General features: G+C 44.9%; 1 protein-coding gene and 1 long non-coding RNA gene across 3 annotated transcripts in view; one reads left to right on the forward strand and one right to left on the reverse strand.

Annotated features, from left to right (window-relative positions):
* Nucleotides 1-13,178, forward strand: part of MFHAS1 (multifunctional ROCO family signaling regulator 1) — a 94,684-nt gene that overhangs the window by 69,783 nt on the left and 11,723 nt on the right. For both annotated transcript variants that reach the window (XR_006886644.1, XM_046648522.1), the window contains exon 2: nt 10,472-10,598. Coding sequence is in view for 1 of the 2 variants with exons in the window: in XM_046648522.1 (XP_046504478.1) it covers nt 10,472-10,598 (127 nt within the window). In the remaining variant the exon portion in view is untranslated. The remainder of the gene's footprint in view (nt 1-10,471; nt 10,599-13,178) is intronic.
* On the reverse strand, nt 817-4,722 carry LOC124231686 (uncharacterized). The gene is made up of 2 exons (XR_006886645.1): nt 4,430-4,722; nt 817-2,383 (listed from the first exon to the last, which is right to left on the reverse strand). It is a non-coding gene; the product is annotated as an uncharacterized LOC124231686 (long non-coding RNA).

Genomic DNA, 13,178 nt, shown 5'->3' on the forward strand with positions numbered 1-13,178 from the left:
ATTTGTCTACACATTTTTGGACCCATCCACCCCACTTCTCCTGGGTAGTGAGTTTTTAAAGTGTGCTTGCCATCAATATGAATGCTTTCTTCTCATAAAACCACCATATTTAAGCTTCAAGTGGTCCTCGTGGTTCTATGTTTCTAGGATAAAGGGTCGTTCACTTTTAGACATTCTAGAGAAATCTCATACAGAATCTAAAGACTGGATCGCTTGTTCTTGTGTTATCGCAACATGAATATTACCTGGGCTCATCTGGGACTGATGAAGATGCTGAGGACAGCAAGTGTAAAGAACTTTGATGTAGAACAATCTTTTATTTTGCTATTGTTTGCTCTTTTAGAACCCAAAGCAAAGCCCTTCCCAGTAGGCGCCTCAGCTTCCTGCAACCTCCCTGGAGTAATTTCGCCTCCCTTTTAATAAATATCACATGAGCCAGGTTCACCTGCTGTCCCGGGATGTTTATTCCGGCCCCCAGGAATATTTATTTTGTGTCTATTGGGGCCTTACACTTCAAAGTGGAATCTTCCTGAAGTTTCTACCTGGCATCTCGTCCCAGTGCTGTGATGAACACTCGGGAAGGAAATGCCTCTGGACTCTGGAGATTCCGAGGCCCTGAGGCTTTTCAGCAGGTGGAAGAGTCTCTGAAGAACAGCAGCCCCGAGGGGAGGGGATGGGGCTGTGGGTCACAGCAGGTGCTGGAGACAGGAGGCTGTAGGCAAGGGAATTTCAGTAGCCAAGCATGAGGGAAGGGGTCGGAAAGAATGGCACAGAGGATTGGATGTGTGTGAATAAAAAAACAAAAAAGAAAAGACGTTTAAAGGGAAGTATTAGCTTGTAATTCGAGGAAAGTGACAAAACTCAAGTGGAGATTTGAAAAGGAATTGTTAGCGTTTTTTTTTCTTCCTTTGGTTGAACTTTTGCCCAGTGCTTTGGAGGGAAGCTGAGGTCATGACATTTTTGATGTGGAAGAGACCTGAGTGATTAGCCATCAGGGAGGGGTCCCCTGGGCCAAATGAGCTCTTCTTGCCATAGCGTACCTAAGATACTCAGTCACCCCCTTCTGTCCCTCGAACCAACAAACAGAAGCTTTATTTAATTATAAGCAAACATTACCATTAGGACAATCATCTTCTGTCAAGAATTGGGCTAAACGAGGAAAAGCCCAGCTTGTTTGCTCCAGATGGAGCACCTGCCATAAAAGAAAAAATCTAAGGTGTCAGTCGCATGTGTCCGGTGTGGGGCCGGCCTGGCATCCGTTGCATTAATCGTCAGGAGAGTCGGAGCACCTCACAGGTTAGGATCGTTGTGTGAGTCACAGAAGGATCCACAGTGCGACCTTTTTTTTTCTTCTGCCTGTAACTGTCCCCACCATGGAGGATGTTGGGAAGAAGTTGAAGTGTTGACATGTGATCTGTTGAGTGCAGCCTGATGACCAGGCCAGGAAAACTCTCTGACAGTAGGTCCTGAGCTGCGCCCCTCGTTCAAGGACATCTCTAAGTACGCCAGTTGGCCTGCTTCTGTTTGGCTTGTAGATTGTCCTCTCTCACTGATAAGACTTTACACACAGTCCCCAAAGCTTCAAGGCACAGAAGGACATTTCTCAGTGTTCTTTTAAAAAAGAAGTCCCAGCATTCGGAATCAAAACTGGACTTGGGAATTCAACAAATGGCTGGAGACGAAGATGTCTTTACCTTTTTAAACTGCCTAGAACCCAGTGGATTCCTACATCTTGAACAACTGCAGGGCTCTCTGGTGAGAATGAAGACACAATTCTGGAAAAGGTGTGCGATTTCTGATGGTGTAAGTTTCTCAGCCGCCTTTGGAGTTCACACCTTAGGATGTGGCCAATTATTAAGTGGCCCCATCCGTTTGACTCGTTTCGGAGAGAAACTAGTTGAGCCCAAAGCCAACTCTGCTTACAGGACGATAGCAGCATCCCTGAAGTTCGGGGACCGCTCTCTGAATCCCAGAACTCCCTAGGAGTATATGTGGCCAAGCGCTGGATGAGACCTGTGGGCACCGCAGCTGACCTCCATAGGCCCAGCAGGGAGCTTCCTACTGCATCCGCGGGTACCCCATCCAGCTTCCTAGTAAGTTCAACAGCATGCTCCCCATGCCTCCAACTGCTTCCCGGGGAATTTTGTTGGCCCCCAGAGGACAGTTCCCTGGTAGCTTTGGCCAGCTGACCACGGACTGGTGTGGCCCGGGGCAGCCTAGCAAGCCTCTCCACCATCCAGGGGGCTGCAACATACCCTATCCAACGAGGTCTGATCTCAGCCTTGGGGAGGCTCCCCCCACGTCCAAGGGGTTCTTCCGTAGATAATGTCCTTCAGCCTTAGGGTGTTCTTTAGACTTCTCTTTCCTCTTAGTGGTAAATTCCCTGTAAAAAGTTAATTATTATTTATATTCAACCTTAGTCTATGGCTCTGTCTCCTGCCTAGACCCTGACTGATCTGTAAATCTTAGCCAGGACTGGAACTAAAGCTGTCTGACTCCAGAGCCCGACTGTTATTGTTTCTCTATGACTAGCAGTTTCATATCCATTAAACTGATTTGTGCGATTCAAGTGTTTTAGACTGTTTTTATATTTTTGATAAAAATCTATTTTAAATAGAAAGCAAATGTTATTTCACCATTGTTATTTTCTTTTAATGGCGATGTCTGCCACGCAAATGGCTTTCTTATCATTTAACCCAATGTGGAGGGGACTTGGACACTCCCGATTATCTTTTCAAAATAGCAGTTCATGGGGCCGGCCCAGTGGTGCAGTGGTTAGGTTCCTGCACTCTCCTTCTGTGGCCCAGGGTTTGCAGGTTCGGATCCTGGGCATGGACCTAGCCCTGCTCATCCAGTGACACTGTGGCGGCATCCCACAAAAATAGAGGAAGATTGGCACAGATATTAGCTCAGCGACAATCCTCCTCAAGCAAAAAGAGGAAGATTCACAACAGATGTTAGCTCAGGGCCAATCTTCCTCACCAAAACAAACAAACAAACAAAACAGTTCATTGCATTGCCCTTCAGGGGATTTGTCCAGGACGCATTTCTGTCCTTTGTCTTCTGAGCCTTGTGCTCTTTCATTCATTCTCCCATTCATTCTCTTGCTCACTCCTCCTTCTACCCACTCATTCATTTTGGTGGTTGAGACATGGAGCCTTAGAGCTGGAGAAAACTCAGATGATCAAGTCCACTTCCCTCATTGTTTTTCTCAGATGTGGTATAACCAGCTCATAGGTAGAGTACAAGTGACAAGACACAACTTCTCCTTTTTTTTTTTTTGAGGAAGATTAGCCCTAAGGTGACATCTGCCACCAATCCTCCTCTTTTTGCTGAGGAAGACTGGCCCTGAGCTAAAATCCATGCCCATCTTCTCTACTTTATATGTGGGACGCCTACCACAGCATGGCTTGACAAGCAGTACACAGGTCAGCACCCAGGATCTGAACGGTCGAACCCCGGGCTGCCAAAGTGGAACATGTGAACTTAACCGCTGCACCACCAGGCTGGCCCCAACACAACTTTTTGAAAAGTCGTCTCTGGCTTTGCTCTCCACTTCTTCACCTCCCACCCTTTATTCAGGCCTCTTCAGTCACACATCCATCCCCACCCTTCTGCTAAGGCTGCTTTTATCGACGCCTCCCGTGACCTCCAAACCCGGTGGCCCCTTCTCTTGTTATTTTGGTGTTATTTTGGTCGTCCACTCAACAGAATTTGGCACAGCTATCCCTCCCTTTTCTTTTTTTTCTTTTGAGGAAGATTAGCCCTGAGCTAACACCTGCTGCCAATTCTCCTCTTTTTGCTGAGGAAGGCTGGCCCTGAGCTAACATCCCTGCCCATCTTCCTCTACTTTCTATGTGGGACACCTGCCACAGCATGGCTTGCCAAGTGGTGCCGTGTCCGCACCCGGGATCTGAACCGGCGAACCCTGGGCTGCTGAAGCGGAACGTGCGCACTTAACTGCTGCCGCCACCTGGCCAGCCCCTACCCCTCCCTTTTCTTGAGGGAGTTTGTCTGGCTTTGTGAAGCCCAGTTCTTGTTCTTCTCCCTTCTCGCACCTCCTGGCTGGCCTTTCCTCTTCTCTTCGCCCTCTGAATTTGGAGCACCCTGGGGCTTTGTCTCTGTTCCTGTCTCTTCTTTATCTACTCACTTTCCTGGGTGACATCATCCGCTTTTATGTTTACTGATTACTCCCAAATCTCTCCCTCCAGCCTTAATCTTTCCAGCAAAGCCAGAATTGTATATGTCATTGCTCACTTAATATCTATCACCATGTTTAACAGTCAAATCCAGCTTGGCCAGAACGGAACTGTGAATTTCTCCCCTTTGCATAAACTTCCTTCTCTCTTAGTCTTGCAAGTAGTACCACATCCACCAGTTTCTCAAACCAAAGGTTTGGAATGATCCTTGGTTCTTCTCTGCCTCTTACCTCCACATCCAGTGCATTGGCAAGTCCTGTCGCCTGTCTGCAAAACATACCCCAGTCTCTGCGTCTCCACCAGCACCGCCCCAGACCAGTCCTCCACTGTCTCTTGCGGGGTTTCCTGCATGAGCCTCCTGATGGTCTTCGTCTTGCCACCCGACGCAGCAGCCAGATCCGATGTCATTACTCTGTTTAAAGCGTTGCATGTGGCTCCTTGCCACTTACAATGAAAACCACATGTTCTCCCTGGCCTGCCAAGTCCTCGCCATCTGGCCCTCACTGCCTCGCTTCCTCCTCTCGCCCCGTTTCCCCTTAACCCCATGATCCAGACATGCTGGGCTCTTCTCTGGGCAGCCAGACTCTTCAGGACTTTGCATTAGTGGTTCCCTCTGCCTGGAATGTTCTTCCTATGGCTCACTTCTTATCCTTCAGATTTTGGCTTAAATGTCACCTCCTCAGCGAGGTGTCCTGGACAACCCCGTGTAAGCAGCCACCCAGTCGCTCTCCATCACATCAGCCTGTTTTAATTATCTGGCTAACAAGTTTTTATTAGTTATGTAGTTGTTGCTTATTAGTCTTCCTTCTAAACTATAAGCTCCATGAACTCAGGGATGGTTAAATGCTTTATTCCCTGCGTCCTCCCTGAGTCTGCAGCTGGGGATTGGGTTGCATCCGTTGAATGACTGAGTGAACTCAGTGGCAGGGCCAGGCCCAGGACCTAGGAGTTTCCTCTTTCATTTCTCATCTAATTTATACCAGGATGTCTTGTACCAGCAAAGTAATTCCTGGCCCCCAGTTATTGACGTCTTCTGTTTACTTAAACGTTATGGTAACATTTCCAAAATCAGTTCCCAAAACTGCATTACCCTTAATCATTTTCATTTCAAATTTACGTTTAAACTTCACCTTTAGTTTAAATATGATAGGAAATACCTTTAAAAGACATTTTATGACCTACATCCTTTGGTTTTTAAATTTAATTTTAAAATTTTATGTTTATTCCCACTGGCTATTATAAAATGGCACTTTAAGACAACTTTCATAGGTTGGGAAGGACATATTTCCATAGTTATGCTTAATTTTCACTTCTGTGAGAAAGATGACGCCAGAGACGGGCACAGTCCTGGGTTGGAGACAGAAGACCCAGCTCTGTTTCTGCTCTTCGCCCAGACTTGGTGCATGACTTCCTGCATGCCTTTTCTCTTCTGAAAACAGTTATAATTCATAATCAAAGGGCCGAGACCAACGTCACATCACAAAATGGATTTTTTTTTGTTTTATCATCAGGACTACCAAAAAGTACAATCTAGTCTATTCACTTTATTTCCTCTGAGCAGCGGCTGGGCAGGAGCCGCCAGCCATGGTCCTGAGGGCGGCACAGTGGTGGGATGCTGTGCAGGCGTGGGGTCCCTCCCCTGAAACGGGAAGAAGCCATGCAATCTGCAAATGGTGGGTTATGTTGGAACCAACAGAGTTGAGAGAACTCTTCTGCTGCCTTTTTTCACACTCCAAGTACACGCAGTGGCGTGATCTTAAATTGAACATTTTAACGTTCAGTGTTTACTTCCACTGTGTATATACTGTCTGAGTTTTATTTAAGACAGGATCTCATTTTATCTCTCTCTGGCTTTTTCGTCTTCCATGTGAGAGTGACCATGGAGTTCTCCAATCTTTGATGCCTCTGATAGCTTGAGGGGGCTTGCAAAGTGGGGAACCTTCTCGCTCATTGGTTTCAGATGATGTTTTCTTTGCTCTGAGAAGATGTGGGAAGCATGCATTTGTGCGTCTCATTGCAGCTACATCCAGAGCCACTCTTAATGAAAAGACACCAGTGGACTTTGGCGAATGGGGAGGGGGTATGAATTTTAGAATATTAGAGCTAAGAGAGGTCTTAAAGACATCTAGGTAATTCCTTACTTAATAGAACGTATATAATTGTTTATTTTAAAATTGTTTTAATTTCTAAACCACTTTTGCTGTTTTGAGAGATATTCATACCTTAGATCTTTATCCCAGCTCAGGAAGTGGGTTTTATTTGCACTGAAAGGAAATATTTGGGGCTTTTAATATTGTGGTTTGGGTCATCAGGCTGATAAATTTTTAATATTTTATATAATGTGCCCAGTATTTGAGAATTCTGGTGGCCAGTCGAAGAAGATGAGCTCATTTCACTTATCTTCTGTGGTTTTGAAAAAATCGTAATAAACTTGGTGATCTGTCCTTCCACGGGGGAAAAAGAGTAGATAAGAATTTGCCAGCATTTTAATGCCAGAAATCCCGAGCCAGAGTAATGAGGAGCAGATTTTCATAAGTTTAATGGGCACGAGGAGCCGGTGCTGTGGGCTAATACGGCTTCAGTAAATGCAGCGTTCTGCTCATCACGCCGATTTCTGCATCTTCAGAAAGACTGGTTGCAGTGTAAACTGCTCATGGAATGAAAATTCTCCAGCAAAAGGGAAAAGCACCAGCATTTAAAGCTGGCATCTCCCTTTGGTGTGAAACATACTTTAGTCTTTTTTTATTATTATTATTGACTCAAATATAAAAATAAACAAATAACCTCAGGACTATTTAATCTCGAATGATCGGTTTCACTCTAAAGTCACTTGTGTTCTTTATCAGTTTATGTTTCTAGTTAGAATGTGCTTTCAAGTTTACATTTCTATGTAGAAATGGCAGTTGCATAATATTTAAGACTACAGAGAATGCCGTCTTATGAATGTGCTGTAGTTTTTAATCATTTCCCCATTGTTGGACATTTCAGAGGGTACCAAGTTTCCACTGTTCTATAAATGGTGTTGCTATGAGCAATCATTATATAGTTTTTGTCAGAAAGAAAGGCCAACTTCCTTGAAGCAAGTTCCTAAAAATGGAAATACACCCGGTTACGTGTATATTTCTTCTTACTCTATTACTGACATATTTTCTGTAAATGTAATTTTTTCTTTTTTTTTTTTTACAGCTCCCACCAACTTTGCGATTTATCTTTTTATTTGCTTTTGCTAGTGATGACAGATGTGTGATAAATCTCAATTGTTTTCATTTGAAGTTTTCAGATTTCTGGAGAGGTGGTGTTTGCATGTAGATGATTCATGGTCTATCCTTGTGTGCTGCTTTACCATAGAGAGGCCAGGTACTGATCATATATTCATATCAATTCTTCATATATCTGGAAAAGTAAACTTTAAAAAAAAGTCTTATCACTACAGTAATAGTGTCAAGAACTTACTAGATGCCAGATAGGACGTTTAGCACTTTTCATACATTGTCTAATTTAATCATCACACGGTCCCTGCCACAGGACACTGTTACACGGCGGTTAAGAGCAGAGTCAGATAGCCCTGAGTCCAGATTCTGGCTCTGCCACTTCCTCCTCGTGACCGTTGATGAATTACATAACCCTTCTGAGCCTCACTTTCCTCTGTTATATAATGGGGATTGTAACTGTACCTACTTCATAGTGGGGTTGGCGTGAGGACTAAGTGAGATAACATGTTTCTAGTATATGCACATACTGACTACTCAATAAATGTTAGCTGCTACTGTGGTCATTTTTTCTTCTAGGGTTAATCTGTGTTTGTTTTTCAGTCTGACACATAGGACAGTGCGATGATAGGGTAGCGCACATGCACTGTTCTCCATTCTGATAATGAACGTGACTGGGTCTTTTGAGTCAGTGCTCCCTACTCATGGAGGTCTTTGCCAATCCTGCAAATCAGCGTTAGCCTGTCCTTCTCATTACTTCCCTAGCATCTCATGAGTTTCCTGGGCGCCGTCACAGGACTGTGGTTCCGCGTGTGCACTAGCCTTTCTCTCGGATGCGCAGATGCCCCACGTCAGAGGCCTTGCCTTAGACTCCTGTATCCACTGCATCTCCTACAGCTCCTCACACGCTCCAAAGTGTCCCTGATTAGATGCTTAACGAGTGACTACTTAAGTTTGAAGATCAAGTTTGTGCTAAATAAGTTTGAAGTCACTAGTTTCTATTTTGGTAGATAGCACGTTTTGAACCACTCTTCGGATTTGTAATAAGAAAGTCTTTTTGAGGAAAAAGCTGTTTTTCTTAGTCCAGCACCTGGGCACGTTTCTTAAATCCTGGGAATACTGGCACCACGCAGTAGCTTGCTGGAGTGCGTGGTGTCCCGGAGATTGTGAACTGTTGTGCTTGTCGCTCAATACTATAGCATCAAGCAAAGTTTTCGTATGCGTGAAAGTTCTCCGTGCCTTCAGCCTTTGTGCTCTGTTTCCATGGCTGGCAGTGTTGCTAGAGACAGGACCTAAACAAAACCAGTCACATGGTCCTGTAGGATACTGGGAGGGGGACCGTAAAGCTGTTGGTTTCATAGAAATTGATAATCAGTGCTTAATACTCTACTGCAGATTATTTCAAATTCTCTGGCAAACTGGTCTGCTCACCAAAACCTATAACATACCCATCAAGGAAGCCAGCTGTGCCAGGCTGATGCCAGGGATGGGTGCCTGGGATGGGTGTTGACTCTGCAATTGTCCTGGCCGAAAGCCAAGGGGGAGCCGAGGCCTGTGTGAAATTCCAAGCAGGAGAAAGTTCTCAGAGGAAACCAGAGAAGCCCAGTAGACGTTCAAGCCTGGGGGGTAATCTTAGGACAGAAAGTAGAAACTGAAAATATCAGATGAGGAAGCAGGGGGTTGCTGTCCAGGATCAGGGGTGTTAACAGGCCTACGGGGTTCAGAACACTCTCTTGTTGCAGTTCCAGCCCTGTGGTACATGGTGGCTTGGTTGGTTTAAAGATGCCAGCTCTCTGTGGGACTTGGAGCAAATCTGCTAAACTCAGAGAGCTTCTGACTTATAAGGTGGTTTTGGACTGGATGATTTAAAAGGTTCATGAAGTCCAGCTCTAACATGCTATTCCTTTGCTTGTTTTATTACTTTGATAGCATTTAATGTTTACATTTTTAACTTGCGTTTCTATATTTTGAGGTCTTTTCCTAGCTGGTGTTGGCATGTAGTTCTGATACCCATGTGTTCACGATACAAGCTAATGATGCTAAATTAACTTTCGTGGTAATTCGGTGATTACAGTGGTTTCGTTAAGGAACTCATTACATTTAGATCAGATTGTGCAAAGCTATAGGAAAATGTTTAAACCAGGAAATAAATGTCTTTCCTAAAAGTAGGAATGTTTCAATGCTTAGTACATTGTTTAAAAATACTATTTTTAGATGGCTCCTCTAGGAAAGATGTGTTCTGACATAAGGAACTTGTGCTGGCCATGAGAACAGAGAGAGGGCAGGGTGGCGCTGGCTAAGTCAATGATGGGGCGGAAACCGAGGTACAGAAGTCATCATTGCTCTTAGAGATATAAGATCTGGTTGGAAAGAAATTCTATCCAGGGCGTGCAGAGTACACAGATTTCCTTTGGGTATCGTGGTAATCCATTAAGTTAATTAGCTGTTTTTACTAGACCCCATTACTCATAAGAGAGCATTGTGTTGGTTCTTTCAAATCCACACACCTACCTGCCCAGGAAGTCCTCTTGCTGGTATGAAGCTGGGCTGTTCACCTTGATAACCCCTCCAATCGGCTGCATTTCCAGATCGTTTACCCAGGGCTTTGTTGAAAGGCCGCTGCCGTCCGCCCGAATCCCATCTGCCCCGAATCCTCATTAGGAACACCCCCTCGGCAGCCCTTGCTCCGCCAGTCTCTGGGGATACTGGCTCAATTTGCCGCGCCGTCTAGATAAATGTCTCTGGAGTCAGTCTGTGAAAAGGAAGGTGAGGAAAATAGTGGCAGATGCTGTCTTTGTCTGGAACGATGGCCTTCCTGCCATAACCGTGAGGACGCTCTCCATGGTGATGCAGATGGGAAATTAGGCAGGGCTAGGGGCCCTGAGCCAATTCTGCTGTTCTCCTGGCACATTTGTTCCCTGACTCCATTGTCTGTAGACCCTTCGCTTCCTCATACCTGCCCTTCTCCCCGCCTCCCCCATCCCTGAACGCTGTATTTCTCCGTGAAGTGGTCCCATTCTTAAGGCAGATCTCATTAATGCATTTTTCTCTCTCCTCCTGCAGGGGAGTTGCTGAGTCAGCCCAGACCAGAAGGAGTGGCAGAGATCATTTGCCCCAAGAACGGCAGCGAGCGAGTGAATGTTGCCTTGGTCTACCCACCCACACCAACTGTGATCAGCCCCTGTTCCAAGTGAGTTCTGAACTGCCCTTAGACCCCCCCTCCTGATCCTGCCTCGGTGGGTGTGATAACCAAAAGCCAAGTTAAGGTACCTCTCAACAAACCTTGAAAAGCACCCCAGGGTAGACCTGGTGATCTCGGTGACATCGACACCATGGCTTATGCAGCCAACTAGAAACTTTTTTTTATTTGTCATTTTCTTTTTTTCTTGCTTTTGCTGATAAAAGTCAGAAGACTTTTTAACAGCTTTCTGGAGGTATCATTCACATACCACACAGTTCACTCAAAGTGTCTAATTCATTGGTTTTTACTGTATTTGCCAGGTGTATGCAACCACAAAGAGCAGTTTTTTGATGGGTAGTCTTAATTCTGTCATTGCAGAATTAAGTAGGCGCTCACTTCAAAGAGCAGTGAGGGCCCGTTAAAAAGGAAAATCCTATGGAGAATCTGTAATTGATGATTTTTTGCCACGGGGCCCAGATTCTCTATCAGTCCTTGATAATCAGCAGCTGTGCAGTTTGCACCCACCTTCCCCAGAATGGACTTAAGACAAAGGTACACATGCGAACTAACTTTTGGATAGAATATTAGCTTAGTATTATAGGTAAAACTCATCCTGTTTATTTTTTTGTGGTATTAAGAACCAAACAGTCCACTCTTAAACTGAGATGGATACTTTGTTAGCTCAAATCTTGAAAAGTGGCGGCCGCAGGTCTCCTTGGAACAGATCTTGTTATCTGGGAGGTATCAGCAACATGAGTTAGATGGCAAGGTATTCCTGCAGGAAACTTTCATTTTTCTTCCTAGTTGGCCACATAGAATTTTTTTTTTTTTCCGTATGTAAGCTTTTTATAGGCTGGTTGGAAAGTTTGCATTTGAGGGACTTGCTGTTAGGCTGCCTTCCAGAGAGCTATGTGTGCTGGGAGCTCATGGCCCTGAGGGGTCAGCTTTGCCTCCTTTGGTGTGCTCTCTGCAGAGCGAGGGGCTGCAGTGGCATCTCATCCGTTAGCAACTGCAGTAGAAGGGGCTGACCCTTTTCTCCAAACCGGGTACTCATTAGACAGAACGTCTCTAATCTCTCTTGGCTGGGAAATATCAGCGCAGACCCAGTGGAAACTCTCATCTGACGCTGTTATATTCAGAATGCTATTTTAGCCAGTGTCCGTGGTAGACTTCATCACAGTAGGACCCTAAGACAGTGTGAAATCTTCAAGTGCTTCTTAGGATCACAGTGACTTCATATTAACCAGAGCATCCCTATCCTGTATCAAACAACAGAAATGTTAGTGTTCTTTGAATCCGTGTACATTGGTCCTTTTCTTTCAGATACACGTAGGGCAAAGATAAGGGATATTAAAGAAACAGCAGGATATGGAACGGACGGAACCCTTGTTCAATACACCTTGCATTGGCATAGATTTTCCTGAGCCAGGAGAGACATTAACCTATTGTTTTGCCATAACCACGAGGCATTTAATAGGCAAGGGAGAGGTAGGAATTATTGTATCCATTTGCACAAGAAACCAGTGGCCCGGAGCCAGCTTTATCGGTGTTTTCCCGTGGGCTTCTTGTTGTGTCGCCACAGAAGGAAATTGATGCCAACCTGAAACAGTGCTGTCAGCCCCTCTCTCTCACAGTTTGTTAGACCTAAATGAACAAGCAGCTTGAAAGTCTTGGATAATCAGAGCCACATAGACTCAGACATCTAGATGCTGGAGGGAATACCTTTAGGGTTAACTGCTTTTGACCTAGCTATGTAAATCGTTTTATTTTCAAATGGGTAAAAAAAAAAAAAAAAAAAAAAAAAAAACTCTCATAAAATGGATGGCAAATGTAGAGTATGTGTCTCAACTCTAAATAGAGGAATATTCTCTAGATAGGAATGTTTCATATTTCTGGCAAGACTTTTCTTGGAAATTACCAATTTGTAGTATGGAGGCAAAGGAAGAAATATCTCTCTTGAGGCCATTTGTATAAAATCCACTTGGATTCAAAACCCCTGTTGGCGCCATCTGGTTTAATGCAACCCTCCGCTGCCAAGCACACACAGCTCATATCCATGAAGAAGTGGGAGATTTGGGGCATCAAAGAGGAAAGCTGTCACAGGAGGTGGTCATTAGGTCAACGCAGTTTGGATCTGAACATGACATTTACACTTGGGGTCCCAGAAGGCACTAGAAATTGGGAGACTGGGGCTATTTCACTGGCTAAGTTACCTTAAGCATGTCACCGCAGAGTGATCTTTTCTTCTCTATCATCCCATAAAACACAGGTGGATGGTAAGAACCCGGTTTTCATAATCAGGCCAGGTATACCAGAATTGCCAAAGGGACGGGCCAGGCACAAGTCTTTAAAAAACAACAAAAAAGAGCCACCCAGGTGAATCTAATGTGTGTAGGCTGGACTTCCTTATCTCAGTTTCCTCCATGGTTCCAAGGGTGGGCTCCCCAGCCAGTGGGCCTTATTTTTCACCATAGGGCCTCTCTCTGGTCAATAACCAATTGGCAGCAGCAAGGCAAAACTGATCTATGCTGTGTGAATCCGCACAGTCCATTCCACCCTCAATTCACCCTCATGGCTGAACATGTAATG

The sequence above is a fragment of the Equus quagga genome, chromosome 22 (genome assembly GCF_021613505.1).
Source record: "Equus quagga isolate Etosha38 chromosome 22, UCLA_HA_Equagga_1.0, whole genome shotgun sequence".
Classification (NCBI taxonomy): domain Eukaryota; kingdom Metazoa; phylum Chordata; class Mammalia; order Perissodactyla; family Equidae; genus Equus; species Equus quagga.